The sequence below is a fragment of the Punica granatum genome, chromosome 1 (genome assembly GCF_007655135.1).
Source record: "Punica granatum isolate Tunisia-2019 chromosome 1, ASM765513v2, whole genome shotgun sequence".
Classification (NCBI taxonomy): domain Eukaryota; kingdom Viridiplantae; phylum Streptophyta; class Magnoliopsida; order Myrtales; family Lythraceae; genus Punica; species Punica granatum.
The window spans coordinates 23387127-23404752 of record NC_045127.1 but is presented as its reverse complement, the minus strand read 5'-3'; the positions used below and the strand labels follow the sequence as shown (position 1 = coordinate 23404752).

The 17626-nt window shown below is 38.6% G+C and overlaps 2 protein-coding genes and 1 non-coding gene across 5 annotated transcripts; 2 read left to right on the top strand and 1 right to left on the bottom strand.

Moving 5' to 3' along the window:
• The first annotated feature begins 3972 nt into the window (after positions 1-3972).
• On the top strand, positions 3973-6759 carry LOC116204556. The gene is made up of 4 exons (XM_031536705.1): positions 3973-4522; positions 4696-4856; positions 4964-5065; positions 6523-6759. Exons 1-4 carry the CDS (start codon positions 3973-3975, stop codon positions 6757-6759), a joined length of 1050 nt encoding a protein of 349 aa, XP_031392565.1.
• A 5229-nt stretch (positions 6760-11988) lies between these two features.
• On the bottom strand, positions 11989-15580 carry LOC116192426 (rhomboid-like protein 11, chloroplastic). Of its 3 annotated transcripts, none has more exons than XM_031521153.1 (7): positions 15247-15580; positions 14047-14165; positions 13670-13755; positions 13449-13489; positions 13158-13324; positions 12987-13049; positions 11989-12609 (listed from the first exon to the last, which is right to left on the bottom strand). In XM_031521153.1, the coding sequence occupies exons 1-7, from the start codon at positions 15482-15484 to the stop codon at positions 12598-12600; spliced, it is 726 nt and encodes a 241-aa protein (XP_031377013.1). In that variant the 5' UTR covers positions 15485-15580; the 3' UTR covers positions 11989-12597. The 3 variants fall into 3 exon arrangements, with proteins under 3 accessions (XP_031377013.1, XP_031376938.1, XP_031376872.1); XM_031521078.1 differs by having other exon boundaries at positions 11989-12602; XM_031521012.1 differs by having other exon boundaries at positions 11989-12562; positions 15247-15576.
• TRNAC-GCA lies at positions 14470-14541 on the top strand. The gene has a single exon. It is a non-coding gene; the product is annotated as a tRNA-Cys (tRNA).
• Positions 15581-17626: the final 2046 nt, after the last annotated feature.

Here is a 17626-nt window from a genome sequence, read left to right as displayed (position 1 = left end):
ATTATAAGTTGATAGCGGTGAGCGCATCCCGATACCACTGGTTTAAAGTGCTCTTCTGAAATCTATTATTTTTCCCTTTCATAGGAAATCAGAGTTTAATCATCGTAATCTGGTAAAGGAAGAAGCGAAAAATTATAGGATAGTCGAGTAGATAAGATATTAAAATAAAGTGGAGCCGAAATAAATAGACTGGAGGTGAAGATGTTAGGAATTAAAATTTATTCAGTAATATGATGAATAAGAAAGCACATGCATATAAAATAAAACATAGCATATATCCTACATAGTATTATATTTTCGGCTCCGGTTACAATTCTAGGTCCTTGTTAAATTAAAAGCGGAACCAAAATCTCTTTTTTTTCACTTCCTAATTCAGTAAATACAACTATTTACACCTATTTTTCGTAGTTCGTGAAAATGCTAAGTCATGATGTGTAATCGGTAATTGCAATGATTTTCCCGAGCATTTGGATGTGTTGATCCGAGTTCGGTGAGCCAGTTGTGAGCATGCATGGGCCAGGTCGGATTGTATCCCAAGTCTTGAAGACCATATCCAAAGACAAGCCCAAGACATTCAAGGAGATGCCTAATTGAAAGAAGCTCAGTAAGGTGAACCATGATGGAAGATATATGTATATGTATGAACGTGCGAATTTTCAATAGAGGTGGTGGAGATTTATTTTCCTTGGCAGTCTATTATTCTTAGTGAGCAATCATGTGATATTCTCGGAATCTTCGAGCTTAGATAATTAATAAGTCGGATATCTCTCCGATATATAATGTTATTATATTTCTAAGTAGGTTAGGTAGTCAATTTAATATTTGAACAATATCTCGATATCTCATAATTATAGGCATATCCATTTAGAAAGATTTTCTAGGATTTCATGTAAACGCCTATAAATACGTAATTTGGAGTTCATTGTAGCCCCTTCGGCACAATTATCAATCACACTACATTTTTTTTATCTTTCTTTCCTTAGCACGTTACTTTCGTCACACTTACATTATCGCACCTCAATACCTACATTTCTAGCACTTTAATACCATGCACCTTTAATTCATTGCAATCACCAATTATTTGGCACTTATCCTTCTACCCCTTTTCGAGCTCTGGGCAAGGAAAAAGCTTTCGCCTGAGCTTAGGTTTACGGAACTAGATGCGGCTTCTTTCGGCTTTACAGAGGCTGAGATCCACGTGCTACGAATCTTTCGAAGTTCGTGGTTGTATCATTCTTATGACCAACTTTCAGGCCGTCTATTCCATCGAGTCTAGGTTCCAGCCTAGATTCCTTCCTTTCGGTCATTGAAGAAATAGTGGAGAACTAATAGCAGCTTGTTGCCATCACAAAATTAGTTTTTCAACCCATGTCACGTGGCATGAATCGAATGGGCCAATACATTCGGGGTCATTGGCCTAAATTGATAAAGATCAGGGACTTGTTTACAATAACCAATAAGTTCATGACTCGAATTCCCCATGTCGTCCAATGTAAGGAGATGATACGCTGCATTTTGAAGATAGACCAAACAATATGCGCGATCAAACCGTCTACTAGTGAAAGATAACCGAATGACACATTCAGCCGAATCATTCTGAGCGGGAGAAGAACGATTTGGCGAGAATTCTGTGTGGTAAAAAATGAAGACATGACCTTCAAGGATAAGGTCGCGTGGAAAATGTGCATGGAAGACACAACCAAGACGGTTATTTAAGTGACTTACTTGGATGAGGGAGCACACAGACTTTTCTTAATCAGCAAGGAAGTTTGTTTCAGCTACTTTGCCCATAATCTCTACCTAAATAGAAACTAGCATAACGAGGGGAGTTTGAAGGCCTATAAATACCAATTGATCTCCTCAAAACAACAACTCAACACACACCTATCAACATATTGCAACTTAGCTTAGCTCGGAAACATCTTTCCTAATATCATAGGAGTAGAGTAATTTAGATAACCGAACTTGTAGCAACATGGCTTATCCCTCAATGATTTCGGTTCAAAGTCTATGGCCATAGGAGCATTCCTCAAAGACACAGTCACAACTCCATCAGTCCTTGCTCAGGAAAGTTGTCACCATCCCACGGTATTTGCTTCTGAGCATCTCAACGTGGTCATAATTCTTCCAAAGTTTTGAACTTGGGCGAGCATGAGTCAAGGTTTTCAGAACCTAAACCTCTGTCAATGGAAAGCGGAGTAGGTCATCATCAGTAACTTTATTTTGAGTCTGTTATTTTTTAATATTTCAATTATAATTTCCGTATTGTTATTAAAAATCGCAATTCATTTTCATTTAATTGCTTTGAAAGTGTGTGTTTCTCGTTATTGTCACGAAATCCTTGTACGCAAAGCATTACCTAAGAGAATCCATAGGGTTTTGACCTAAAAGAAGTTCTCCAGAAAACTAAAAATTGGAAACTGCCTTCTCTAATTTGTCAAAATCCACAAACAATTTTTCTGGCGACCATAGTGGGATGTAGATCTTTAAGTCTTTAGAGAGATGCCACCTAGAAAGCATAATCGCAGCTCAGGTGTGCAAGAGAAGAATCACATTGATCCCCCTTGCCCCCAAGAGACCATAAACTTAACTGCAGATCAGGGAACCAATGTTCTTGTTGATCTTGATAGTGAAAAAAAACCTAGAGAATCACCATGTTGTTTCTCAATCAAGTGTTGACCTTCAGTCAAAACAGACTCCTCGGGGGCTGAAACTTCAGCTTGTCACCGAGCAGAACAATCTAGCGACAACCCACCGACTGAATCAGCAGTTCCTTATAATGAAATACGAGATTTATTAGAAAAATATAAATCCATGTTTGATCAAACTTATCAAAGTATCTTGCAAGAGAAGGGTACTTGTCGAGATGAGATGCAAAATGTGCTTAAGCATGTTGATTCAATTATTACATCCCAATTGGCAGGGTCAGATCGGATCTGAATAAAGCGCTAATTGATTTAACTAGAAAAATTGCCCGGCAAGGCTCTGGACAACCCACTGTTGGGCAAAATTCAATAGCTAGGGGGAAAGAATCTATGTTCGATCTCGGGCCTCCTAGTGCTTCATGTCCCCTTCCTAGGGTAGGAAATTCCAGTAATGATGGCCCTAGAGCCAACAGTTGTTGAGTTCACTTCTCAAACACTGTTTCGAGAGAACCGGAGGGTTCACTAAGGAATACGGGTGGCAATATGTATCGTGTCGTATTTAAACATGTCGTGTCTAAACGAATTCATGTCAAAAAGCTCTAAACTCGAACACGATATGTTTAATAACGTGTCAAGATTTTCAAACATAAATACGACACGTTTAATTACAGATTGACACGGATACGACACGTCTAACCCGTTTAACTAAGCATATCTAAATGTATATGTATACTTACCTGCACAATATGACACTATTACCTTTAGGTAGATGTTATTACGACACTGTTAACTTTAATTACACGTTACTACATGATTGACATGATAAAAACACCATAAACGAATTATTTATAAACAAATTTAGATGATTTTAGTGTACTTTCTTCTATAAATTGTTACAGTATGTGAAACAAATTTATTAACATAATAACACATAATATAAACCGGTTTAACCGTGTCTAAACGAGTTACAATGGTTGAACCTATTTAAACACGTTTATTTATCGTGTCTAAAAGGGTTTGACCTGTTTAGACACGAAACATGTTTAGCCTTAACCCAAACCTGCTTAACTCTGTATCGTATCCATGTCGTGTTATCGTGTCGTGTCAAATACTGCCAGCCCTATTAAGAAACATTGCCAGTAGTGGGAGTAGTTAGCCGAATCATTCTACCTCCTCCTATTCTGATGGTACAAACCCCGAATTCAGGCCATTTGAGCGAACCTATCCTCATAATATTGGATCAGCAGAAATGCAGAATATCTCATTCACAAGATGCCAAGACTACCTATGGCGATTTCAGACCTACCAACTATAGGAACAGGAGAAAATGCCAAACATTGGGGCTGATGCTAAGAATGAAATGCCTAGAGCAGAACAAATTACCATTACTATGAATGAGAGAGCCAATGCAATAACTCATGACCCAATGTTAATTCAATTGCCTAATCCACCCCATTCTGAGTGGGTAGATGATGAACGTTTCCCTCCTAGATATAAAACCCCTTACTTCTCTAGATTTTCTAGAGATGATAAAGTTATGGCTATTGAACACTTGGCTAGATTCACTTGCCAGTGTAAGGAGGCTTCGAATAATGGGGCTCTAAAGTTAAGAATATTCCCAATGTCTCTGACTGGAGCAACCTTCACTTGGCATTTGTATCTTCCTGAGAGGTCTATTCATACCCTGGAAGATATGAAAATAAAGTTTGCTCTACGTTTCTCCAGATATGATTTGGGAGTAACTGTAGGATATCTAGCCCAAAATAGACAAAAGAAGGGGGAAACTGTTGAGAATTACATTAAGAGATTCAAGAAAGCCAAAATCAAGTGTAGGGCTATGCTCTCTGAAATAGATTATGCTGATATGGCCTACCAAGGCATGCGTATAGACCTTAGAGACTAGTTCATTGGCTTTGAATTTGCATATCTATATGAGCTAACCACTAGAGCTTCACAATATGAAGTTTGCTAAAAGAAAAAGAAACAGGCAAAAGGAATGTTCTTATCTTTTATCAGAATTGCTACATTTACTCTGACTCTGAAAATGAAGATTATGATGTTGATATGGCTGAATTCGTGAAGGGAGATTCCATTGTTTGTGAAGCCTTGACTCATAGGAATGTAAAAGCCAAAAATTCAATCAAAGACAAGGTTGAAAGAAAATATTCATTTGATGTTACTAAAACTGACCATATCTTCGACTGGCTTAAGGTTAATGGTAAGATTAACGTTGAAGGCAAACAAAAAGTTCTTAATGATTAGGACTTGAAGGGTAGATGTGCAAATGGCATGATTCTTTTATTCACTCTACTGTCAAGTGTGATATATTCAGAAACTTGATTCAAGATAAGAATGAGTCTAAAGAGCTCAAATTCCCCAAAAAGAAGTTTGATATGGCTATTGATAAAGATCTATTTCCAGTCAGTAAGGAATTCAATATGATTGAAATAATTGGTTCCGATTCATTTAATTAGAAAAGATGTGGATGCTTGGCAAGTGGATGAAAACAAAATAGCCCATGCTAATGAGTAGTTTGACTACATGGTAGCCACCGAACAACTCCAGTTTCCAGTCGTGGTGAGTATTCCCGCAGAACAGCGCGATAGTTTCTATAGATGGAATCATAATGAGAGCCACATCACAAATAAATGCATGGTCTTTCGAAGCGTGATCCGTAATAAGATAAAAAAAATAGAGATTTGGACATTTCACTTGAGCAGGCTATCACTCTAGGTCTATTAGAGACATTGGTGGAGACATTATCGACTCCAACTCCTAATTACTGGCAGCAACTCATGCACAAAGAGTATATTGTGTAGATGTTGGTAGATCGAGTAAAAACAACCATGTATCACATGTGTAATCCTTGCATCGGGTGATTTCCATGGCTAAGGCTTGTTCAAAGATCGAACGACCCCCTTAGGGGACCAATTGCAATACCAAAACCTGTGCCCCCTATGATGCCCATGGAAGCAGGAAAGGTTCGGCCTAATGCATATGTCAAACAAGCTGTTAAAGGTAGAGTGTTGACCTTGGACTCTAGTTTCTCAAACAGCAACCTGGCAATGAAGTTCTCCTGTGGTTGGGAAGAAGGCAATGAATCCTACTAGGCATAGGAGCAAAAACAAAAAGATACAGACCGAAGTCTTCCATGTAACCACTAAAAATGACTATCTCAAAGCCAAGATTGAATCTCTTGGCACAACAAAAGTGGATGGAACATAAGCAAGAGTAGAAGGACACATAAGCCTTTGGGAAGAGAAAAATGTGAGATTATGCCAGCTGACCTTAGGCAGGAGATTCCCTCTCACTAGCGGAATGCAACATGGTGTCCACCATGCTCGCTAATTTCCAAGTAGAATACTAAGGAGGCTTGAAAGATGATTTGGAAGACAACACTTTCGCTAATAAGGAGCTGGACTTAGGTGGAATTGATGAGATGATTGAGGAAGGATAGAAATCAGGTCAAGATTCTGATGAACTTTTCTAGTTATGTTTTGCTAGGCCTGTGAATGATGGTGTTTCCAATCACCTCTGAGCTCCCTTTTATCACCAGTAAAATAGGTAAATTCACCCTAGCTAAGACCCTAGTAGATAATGGGGCTGCTGTGAATTTAATGCATTACAAGACTTTCAAATGATTGGGTTTGAAAGACTCTTATTTAAAGCCCATAGATGTGATGATATGTGGGTTTATAGGATCAGACCTCAAGACAAAAAGTATGATTAAGATTCCTATGACAATAGGGATATATGCCAGACCTACTACCTTTTTTGGTAAATACTCTGTCAACTTACAAAGTATTGTCGGGAAGAGAATGGTTGCATGCTACTTCTTGCATTCCATATTATTTACATCAAATGCTTTATTTTCTAGAATGGATATGGCTATGAGGCTATTTATGTTAATCCAAGTCCTTTCATGTATGACACTTGTGTGGCTAACACATATGCTAATTATGATGTTTGGGAAGATGAACTAATTTCCAATGATGACTTTAGTGAATTTGTTGCCATGAACTTTCCTTTGGAAGAGGACACGACCCAGAAGCTAGTCGAGGAAGCTCAGAATATGTTTTTACCCCCCGACTTTGGGAAGAACTATTTCCAATGAATCCAGTCAGCCCATGGCATACCTTTGATCTTGTCACCCTGTCTGTGACAATATCATTTAAGAGGGCCTTAGGACAGCTTTATCTATTGAAAATTTTAGCTTATTGCAATTTCCATTCGGGGTACATGTTTTGTATCATGTACAAACCTATTTATTTCGTCCCTTATTTGTACATTAACAAAGTGGATATTTTGTTTAAATATAAGTTGCACAAATTTACTACCTACTTCACATCCACTCATGTTGGATCTTGTGGAGACTAATTCACTTCTAGAGTTTGAGTTAGACTTTCTATCTTAAAAGAATGAACATGTTCATAAATAAACGGATTCGGACTTGTTGGACCATTCGGAATTGCACCGATTTGGTTCAAAATCAAAGCAGGTCAATGAATCAAATAAGCATCCCACTTTCACTGACATTGATGAGTTATAAGAACTTGAGCTCCGAAGTCCCGGTGAAGGTAGAATAATCTTGATTAGTAAAAACCTGGATAATGAGTTCAAACAATCACTATTTGAACTCCTAAGAAAGTATAAAGATTGTTTTGCATGGAATTATAATGAGATGCCCAGACTGGACGGAAGTATGGCAGAACATCGTTTGCCTTTAATTCCCAGTTGTAAGCCAGTCAAACAACTGGCTCAGACTACACAAGATGCTTTGATAACTCCAATCAAAGAGGAAATTGACAAGCTAATCAAATCAAGATATATTCGAATAGCGAGATATGTCAAATAGATCTCAAGCATAGTCTCAGTCAAAAAGAAAAATGGCAAAATCAGAATCTGTATCGACTTTAGAGATATGAATAAAGCCACTCCCAAGGATGAATATTCTATGCGTATCGTAGACATGTTGATTGACTCAACTACAGACCATGAGATCATGTGTTTAATGGATGGGTATTTGGGATATAATCAAATTTATATTAACGAAAATGACATTCATAAAACCGCTTTCAATTGCCCTTAACAACATAGGGATTTATGAGTGGGTGGTAATGCCCTTTGGTTTGAAAAATACGGTAGCCACCTACTAGAGGGCTATCAATGCCATTTTCATGACGTCATTAGAAATATTTTAGAAGTATACATTGATGACATCATTGTCAAATCCAAAGAAAAGCATCGGCATTTGGCCGAATTAGAGCAAGCATTCATTAGAATGCGAACTCATAACCCTCAAATGTGCTTTTGGAGTTGCGGCTAGAAAATTTCTAGGACTTATCATCCACAAACGAGGAATTGAGATTGATCATAACAAGCCCAAAGCTATTTTAGAAGCTAAGCCACGTCAATCAAAAGCATAATTACAAAAGTTCCTTGGGTCAGTGAACTATTTAAGAAGGTTCATTTCCAACTTGGCTACCAAGGCACAACCTTTCTCATCTTTGTTGAAAGCAAACAATAAGGATGAATTTGTATGGACCGAAGAACACCAAAAGGCCTTTGATGAAATCAAAAGGTACTTAAGTTCGCCACCCGTGTTAATTGCTCCAAAACCAAGGAAACTTGAAAGTTTATGTGTCGGTTGTTCAAAAGTCCATATAGGCTATGCTAGCACAAGATAATGATCAAAGAAAAGAATATGTTGTCTTTTATGTTAGCAGGTTAATTAGCATGCCATGCTGCCCTCCTCCCCTAGTGTTGAGCTGCTGAGTTACCGCTTCCCTTTTATTTCCCTCTCTTTTGCAGGATATTGCCACTATTGTCATTCCCTCCCCGAGCTACTACGGTGCTGCCTTGCCCTTATCCTTCGTTGTTGAACAGTTAGTTGCCGTTCACACACGCCCAATGCTGTCGTGGTGAGCTTGAACAGCCTACTCCTACCTTGGTTTGTGGGTAACTTGAAGCTTTCCATGGTCCTTCCAACATAAGCTCTAAAGAGGTACAAGTCTCGGCCTTAGCGTTATGCTCTGGGTTCCTTTTATCGGATGCTTTGATTATTATGATCGTGATGATAAAGCATTGTTTTCATCGATAATAAGCATGAATCGGTTTAATGATTAAACTCAGACTCTTAAAATCGGGACGTGTAATATAAACCGACTCGAACACGAACTTGACTTTGAATAAATTGGGATTAAAATGGGTTGATGAAATGAGAACGATACAACACGAAATGGAATCCATGTACATTCTGCCCTAAAGGACAAGATTGGCTAAGGACATTAAATCGGCTTAATCAATCCACTCAAGCTTAAAATTGGTAAATATAATGATGTTGTGATCGTACGTGCCATGATTGTGCGTTTTGCGGTGCTTATTATTATCTTTTTTTAATCTCACACCAACCGGATTAATCACATAAACTCGACTTAAAATTGGATTTAATTCCGGTGGAGTCGAGAAGTCGAGCTCTTATCCATTAATAGCCGAGTCGATATCTGAAAACTTGCAAACCAAAAGCATTTGGCAATTCACTTAATTTAATCAATCTTGCACGCGTAGTAATTAGGACAATCCATTCAACTAATTAATTCACACGGCATTTAAATAAAAACGTACGATTCAGCTAATAATTTGTAATTGAGTCAATAAATCACGAACCAATAATCGTGCACTTTTCTCAAACCACAATTCTTAATAAAATGCCGAGACACGTGGTCCGTGTAGCATGGATATTCAGGAATGACTCGCATGTCGTGACTCGAATTTGGGCCTAATTTGAGGCGACTCGGGTCGGAATGTAGGAGTTCTTCTTGGACCACTTCCGGGCGGAGTGATCGGTCTCTCGGCACTTTCGGGGTTCACACGACCTTGGTGGATCTGAGGGATTGGTTGCCGGCTACCAACCTCGACGGTGCGCATCACACAGTCTCGATTCCTTTTCATAAAACACTTTTCCCATCGCAAGGGCTCGACGATCGATTCTTTGTTTACTGACAACCCTAGGGTTAAAGTGATCGAAACACCTCGAGTCTCAGGAAGAGATGGGCCGCCCATGCAAGCGTAGCTGTCATTTGCAGAGCCCTTGCTCTCCGACTAAAGCGTTTCAATCACTCTAACGTAGATCAGTTGTTTAGGAGTGTGGATTAGAGACGCAAGCAGAGAAACCCGTGAAAGGTTGTCTAGTCCTTCATAGGACATGAGCAGAGATCTGGGCACCCCCATGGTGTTTCGCTTTCCCCACCTCCTAAGTCGGTGCATTAGATCGGGTTTATTTGTCATAAAACACAAAATCGAAAATAATCACGCATAAAAAATAATTAAACTCATGGGAATGGGCGGGCCAGACTCTAGGCTTAGGCTTCAAGTAAAAATCGAACTCCGATCATAATCGGTTAATATCTCAGTGCCATTTATAGATTAAACTTAAAACGGATTCACACATCATCACACTCGAAGAAGAGACCCCGTGTCTTTCGAGTTGTTGTCAAACAAAGTCCGAATGCAACATCCCCTTCAAGGTGACCCATGGCCAATTTTTTCATTGTATATGCCTTAACAGAGCTTGCATGTCTAGTATAGAAACTTGCATGCTAAGCAATCAGGAATCATAGCCTGATAATCACATAAACTTGACAAAAAACTCAACACTTGTCTTATTCATTTTACTTTTATTCAAGTCGAGCCCAAACCCATAGGACACGATCAATACAGGGTCCAACGCCCCAAGTCATCGATCACGGGGTCCAACACTCCCACACAGCGAGTGCGTGCGACCCGAGCGCGGCATGGTGTCTACTCTTGAGTCGCCGTTTCAATCCGAGTAATATCCAAACGGATGATGACTCGGATCGGGATTCGCGAAACGAGGTTACATAACTACTCAGGAGCTCGACCAAGCCCGTGAAAATCTCGAGGACCATTCGATCCTCCTAAGACTTGCTAGTTTGGTCAGACTCGGCCCCCGGCTCTCATGAGCCTGCATCGCATTAATTTATGTTTCGATCTTTCAAAATCCCGGTGAGCACGAGCGAAATATTGGTTGAGCGTGAATCGATTGGGATTCGACTGATGTATTTTGTAAGAGTACATTGCGAATAATTTATTTGTATATTTATTCATGTAATGATCCTAGTCGGTGAGCGAAAGGTTCGAACGTTGAACCGATCGAGTTGATGTCCCCTAGAGATGAGTAAACTTTACATATCTTGGTTTCAGCCTGCGTAGGGAACCGATCATCATGGCCCACCAAACCGTGACGCAAGGACTACGGGCTAAACCCTTGACTTGGGTTTACCCCTCTCTCGGACTCTTGTCCGAATCGATCGCTTCTCAACGTATTTACGGTGTCAAACCAAACAAGAATAACGAAGCCTAACTCATGCAGTAATTAAACTAAAAAAGCAAATCTTAGACAAACTAGAGTACTCGACACGGCGTGCAGGATGTAGATCCGCACGTAACAAAACCCCCGAACTTGGAACTTCTCATTCCGTAAGACCATAGGCTTAGTAAATTAGGTGTATACCCCTAGGCCCCGGCAAATCAATGGCCCTCGACCTTCAGATCGTAAACAGGTAGTCGCGACACCTTTTCACGCGCGTCCATTTCGCATTCCCCAAGAAGGTGTATACTCCCAAGTCGTGCAATCTGTCTCCGCGCGCTTGTGGTACTCAACAAGACAAAATTCGGGTTCAGACATTCATAACAAGGGTTTGTTTAGGTTTCATTCGATTTTTCCCACGTCTTGTGAGATCATGCCCAGTAAGCCCGTGGAATAGGTATATGGGGTGAAACAGGTTGCACAGGTTACCAAATAGAATTATGTTCTATCATATGAATTTAGGAAATATTCTATATATATTTTTCTTTTTTTGCTTGGCATTGTATACTTATTTTTCATCGTTACTTTTACTACTGTTCATATAGTTTTTATTATTTCTTTTCATTTCATATGTATAACTAAAAGAGAACACACCCACGCTACGCTCAGAAACCTAGAAAGTAATACAATAATATATCAAAATAATAGTATAATTTACAAATTTTCTATAACACTTTTCTTTATATAACAATTCCCAACATATCATAATAGTTTTCTTTTTATTGAATATTGCTTTCTTATAGAATATTGGTTGAGCATAGTGAAATAATGAAATAAAAAAAGGCCTTTCTAATTATTAAATATAAGATTTGAATAAAGCATAAAGAGAGATATTAGCTTTTATATCATGTATCTAATATGAATTAATGTACCTTGTAAGAAATCTAAAATCTTATTAATAATTAAGAGATTATTATGATTGTAATTCTATTATTACTATATACTCAGGTTATGTAGTATATTGTGCATTACATAAATTTCGATTCCAATAATGTTGGACCGAAAAGTTTCAGTCCCACGGCACCGCACATGCACTTTGCCTAATATTCATGAAGACTTTTTAGAGTTGACAAAAACTAACCCAGTTTAAACAGAACAACCAATAAGCACGGATTACGTAGCATAAGTTACTTACGCTACGTAACCCATGCTTCATACACACTCGGTCGTTGCTTAACTGCATCGATATATTAATGCACACTAGCATAAAATCCATCTCCAGATTCCTTTCAATGGATACACTAAATTCCTCGATATCAGGACGAACTGACTTCTCTGACATGTGTTATACAATATAGGGCAAGGCAAGAAAGAAGATAGAAGCTGTTCAAAACTTCCCATCTGTTTTCCTGTGCGAGATCGACTTATCTTGCTCTCGAGGTTCAGAAGGAACTTTACTAACGAGCCAAACTAGGAGGACACCAATCAGAGCACCAGAGAGATGGGCAACGTGATTGATGCTCTGCAGGGAGTAGTTTCCACGGAAAGAGGCAGGCATTGCAGTCGAAGCTTGAGCTGCTTCCATCACCTATCAATAGCCAAGAAGAGTACTGATAATTCCACTTACTCTGAACTCTTCATGCAAAGGGAAAAAGTGAAGCTTTTCTCAGAATTGCCACTTAGGAATATCGAAGGTAAGAGAAGTAATTCACACATAAAACCGATGTCTTATAGCAGCTCAATTCCAGTAGGTGCTTTCCTTTAAAATCATGATACATAGATGTGTTCACTTCAAATGACATTCATATGGTGAAATTTTATACATGGAATTTGATAAATTCCCTTCCGGACTGAATGCGCGACATAACAATAATTCAGATGTTTTCCTAGGGATTATCCATAATAAGTGTGATAAGGTTTGCTTCTATCAATTTTGCAACTTCTCACTTATTCATACCTTGGATTACATATCCTCAAACTTAATGATGATCCAGAAAAGCTAAATTGCTTACCCTTTTGATAACAAATTGGCCCAAAATAAGCACTTCGAGGATCTTCCTCCAATCCCATGACATCTGCATTCACCATAAGGCAGGAAACATTAAATCTCATGCAAAAAAAACATAATCTTGGAATCAAGGTATAATTAGATTCATCATCAGATCTAGGGTTACAGTCGATACTTTTACGAGGATGCTGATAGCAAACAATCCGAAAACAGCACCAGAAGCTCCAACAGAAACCGAATTTCTGGGAAGAAGAAGCCATGAAACAAGGTTCGCCCCAGCACCAGTTATAATATAACAAAACCAGAGAGCAAAGTTCCCTTCCTCCTCTTCAACAAGTTTACCTGTTTCGGATACCATTATTAAAATCTGCCTGCTTCATATTACATCCTTATGTAAATAATACGTGCTGGATAGATAAAACGATGTTGATAACAGGAAATAGCCTATATATAACATAACCCTCACCAAAGATATACAAGAAGAAGAGATTGCTGGAAAGATGGTTCCTAAGAAAACAGCATATAATGATCAGCCAAATCAATCAATATATGATTTTTGTTATGCGTAAACATAAGCAGATGGCCTAAGGGCAATATTGGAACAAAATCAAATAAAAAAATTTCATTTTCCAGTTTAATCTATACTTCTTGACCAAATAATAACTTCCAACCACATAAGAGCCTCACCAGTCAGCATGGCAGAATGTTGCTGTAAGAAACTGGTACCAAGCAGGCCAATTGTGATACAAATACAAGCTTTTAATGCCCTGGACCTAAGCATTAGATACCCAAAAACAATTCATCAGCTCTTAAAAGCTTGCAACATTAAGAATCGATTTGTAAAGGTAACAGTCAATTGGACCAGATAAATGTCAGCTGTATGTTTAGAGAACACCTTAGATCCCACCCAATAGAACAACATGGGATTAAGATCAGGTGTATAGTACATCTCTGGGCAGGAAGCTAATCAAAGAGACATTTTTGGACCACTGTTGAAGGCTAAATCTAAATATTATAGCTCCGGGTTTTTCCACAAAAAAGAGTTAATCAAAGAGTACTAGTACCTGAAACAAGTGATCTGCAACATAGATCCCAAGATTGAGGAGGATTATCCAGAATATTCCGTTCACACGCTTCACCGGCTTTTCGTCTGGCTTCCCCAGCTCCAGCTGTGATATGATATCTAGTCTAACATGCAGATGATAATGCTGTTTATGAAAGATTCTTACTTTCACGTTCATTACAGTTACGAATTTTCAAAGGTACAACGTCAATATATCAAAGCAAATGTAGCTGTCAAACAAGCCGTGTAGACACTAAGATGTAATTAGAACCACAGATGGAATCTAAGGGAACAGAAGCAATGACAATTAAAACCGTGTTCTATTAACATATTTTAGAAACTTGTTACACACTTAAGTGTGCTTTAGTCTAGAATGATGATATTCTACACAGCTTTTGTGTTGCAATCATTATTTTCAAATGAAGGGTCCATAGCCTAGTGGTAGAGCATTTGACTGCAGATCAAGAGGTCACCGGTTCAATACCGGTTGGGCCCTTCTTTATTTTTTTTCCACCACTTATCCAAAAAAAAACTAGTTTATCTTCTGAAACTGAATCCATACAGGACATGAATGAATCTCGGTGTGACGGAAAAAGAAAGTGGACTAAGTTTCCTTAAAGTCACAATAATATTAAATGTATGGTCTTAGGTTCAATGAATTGCTTAGCAAAAAAATGCAACAAGCAATCAAGAATCGAGAAAGCTGGAATTTCATATAGGAAGCTGGTTATCTACTTGTCTATAAAGCTTAAGATCATATAAATGCTTAAGTACACAAGCTCTCCCACCAATAATGAGTATAGCATGCTTTACCACTCCCATCATACATGGATGTAGACAAATCCAGAAATAACAAAAAGGAAGCAGACTATATCCATAAGCAAGAAACTGAACTACATTGATGGAATTATCAAATTTCACCAAGCAAACTTAATAAATTTGTCTCCCCATTTGCCCACCTCGCCATCCCAAAATCCTGGGTCACCATTGTATATTCATGTATATGCATTGCACGTTGTACAAGAGAAGACATAGGCCCGGACACCAGCTGTTCGATAAAATTCCCAGCCGAATTTCTCAATTCTCAAAGGCATTACATTCAATCCAATCAGCGACCGGTACTAACTGCTGTAAGATTAACCCACCAATCTTTCTGCAAATCTTTCTGCAGCGAAACAAATTTCTAGGTGCTAGAAATTACCTGGGCCGGAGCCACTCAGTCGACAGGGGAACCGGAGAAGCGGCCGGCGGGTAGTCAGAGGGAGCGGCATTTTATTGGGTCCGGCGGCATTGAAAGGCCCAGAGAGGGAAGAGAAAGGCAAGGTTTTGAGCTGAAGAGGAGGGATAGGAAAGGCGGAGGGGAACATGGCCACGGCGGAATCGGAGCGAAATCTGAGAGCAGCGAGCTGCCGAAGCTGAAGGAGCTGCGAAGAAGCCATTGGAGAGCTCTCTCGGCAAAGCGATGCAATCTCGGAGCAGTAGTCTACAGAGTCTTTCCGTTTTTTCTTAGTTTTTCGCCCTCTTCTTTTGAGAAATTTCAATTTACAACCTGAAGTTTGATATATAACTATATAAGACCGTTTCGCACGCTGGGGTGAGCGCCGCGCGCAGAGAATGCAACCAATTACGGGTTTTTCGTCCCACTTCAGACGGCGTCACGAACGGGTTCCCCCCCACGACTTCACAGACAATTATCAAGCGGTCACTGCATTAGCCACCGAAGGCATGATCACTAGTTCAAAAGTAGACGTGGTACGATTGGAATGCCAACGCTATTACTCTCCTTTCTTTTTCTTGTTTTTTTGGGCTCTTTTTTCTGACATTTTCTAAAATCCTAAAACTATAATTTTTTTTTTATCATTAATGATTGATAATTTTTTAAGTGGAACGACCATAGATCGATATAATATGAACTAATACGCAACAAATAGATTTCTAAAATTTTAAAATACTCTTTTTTAGTCGAAAGATAAATTTTTTTATTCAAACTCCCATAATTTACATTAAGCATCGCTGGAGCGACTGACTATAGACTGCGGATAGGAAATCGGTCATACACCCATGGATGAAAACCCCATCCCTCACTACACAAACAGCGACAATTGGTGGACGTAGCCACGACACTGCCGATGACGAATCGGCCAAACATCTACTGGGTGAGGAAGCACCCCTTATTAAGGAACAGACTAACGAAAGAAGTCGCGTATCATGCAATGATCGATCACACCCATACATCTCCGAGCAGGTTAGAGCCGACGAGGCACAGTCCAATACATGCCACCCACTAACACGAACTAAACAAATCGAAACCACCTCTGGAACACCAGGAAGGACAATAAAACGGACACAATTATGGCATCGGACAACGTCGGTAAATCGTCGACGATGAACGTCCGAGCGGCTAAAGGTTTTAACGTGGAACAAAAAAGAGGTGACCATTAGGGGCTCCAAAAGAGTCTTGCTCGGGTCACTCTGGTGAGGCATGGCATGAGATGAATCGATTTTGGTCTACGATGGAATTCAAGGGCAGAAGGCCGAGGAGGCATGGAAGCGGCACGCAGCAAAGGCGAATCAACGGTGGAGGTGCAGGGTGGGTAGCAATGAAGGCGAATAGCGACGATTGCCACCGAACCCGTCGGCGGTAACAGCGGAAGTTAAAGTTTGGGGGTTTCTGACGGTTTAGGTCGAAAGGCATTTTTAAAAATACTCGATAGTGCTTAGATGAAGTTTGGATTTAATAATTCAGGTTCACTTGGTTCATTAACCATAACTTATTTAAAAAGGCGACTTTTTTTTTTTAGCAAATAGATGCTTGTGTATATGGAAAAGAAGAGAGAAGCAAAGAAGGGGCATTTCGGTAATTCAGTGAGACATCTCTTTAATTTTTACTATATGTGGAGTAACATTTTTCATTCATGTTAATTCATGGAGTTAGACTTTACTTTTAAAAGACTAAAAAGTTTGGGGAGTGATAGTAACAGATCAAGAAAGTTTAAAAAGTACAATATGATATTTACCCAAAAAAACAACCACTTTTCTGTCCAAATTTTTTGATGTGGGTTATGGGGTATGATACTTTTTATACAATAATATTGTATATGTATATATGGATCAATTGAGTTTCACTTTTGAGTATCTTTTCTAATGAAATAATATAGATATGAGATAGGTGACCCGTTGAAAATATGGATGATTTATTTACTAAAATATACTTTACTCTATTTAATTATACTTTACTTTTTATTCAATTCAACAATATAATCATTACTTTTTTTTATCTTTTTCTTCTATTTAATAATAATTTCTCTAATACACTTTTTATTAATCATTATTACAATTAATTTTTAAATTTTAAATTCTTTCAACTATTCATTATTTTCTCTTAATTTAACAATATAATCATTACTTTTTTATTTTTTTCAATTTAATAATAAACTCTCTTACGTACTTTTTTCTTATCAATAACTACAATCATTTTTTAATAATAAATTTCACCAATTACTTTTATCTTCATTCCATGAAAATAAGTATAATAATACTATACTCCCTTACCAACTGCCACTTAAGTAACCTTCCTCGCC

What these genes read in the sequence shown, in the direction of transcription:
- LOC116204556 (XM_031536705.1), top strand. Translation starts at nt 3,973, where the DNA reads ATGCCAAACATTGGGGCTGATGCTAAGAATGAAATGCCTAGAGCAGAA. An exon ending in TGCTGATATGGCCTACCAAG is followed by an intron (nt 4,523 to 4,695) that starts GCATGCGTATAG and finishes CTGAAAATGAAG; the next exon opens with ATTATGATGTTGATATGGCT. An exon ending in ATATCTTCGACTGGCTTAAG is followed by an intron (nt 4,857 to 4,963) that starts GTTAATGGTAAG and finishes TCTACTGTCAAG; the next exon opens with TGTGATATATTCAGAAACTT.
- LOC116192426 (XM_031521012.1), bottom strand. Translation starts at nt 15,484, where the DNA reads ATGGCTTCTTCGCAGCTCCTTCAGCTTCGGCAGCTCGCTGCTCTCAGA. An exon ending in ACTGAGTGGCTCCGGCCCAG is followed by an intron (nt 14,166 to 15,246) that starts GTAATTTCTAGC and finishes ATGTTAGACTAG; the next exon opens with ATATCATATCACAGCTGGAG. An exon ending in CTATCAGCATCCTCGTAAAA is followed by an intron (nt 13,050 to 13,157) that starts GTATCGACTGTA and finishes TGGTGAATGCAG; the next exon opens with ATGTCATGGGATTGGAGGAA.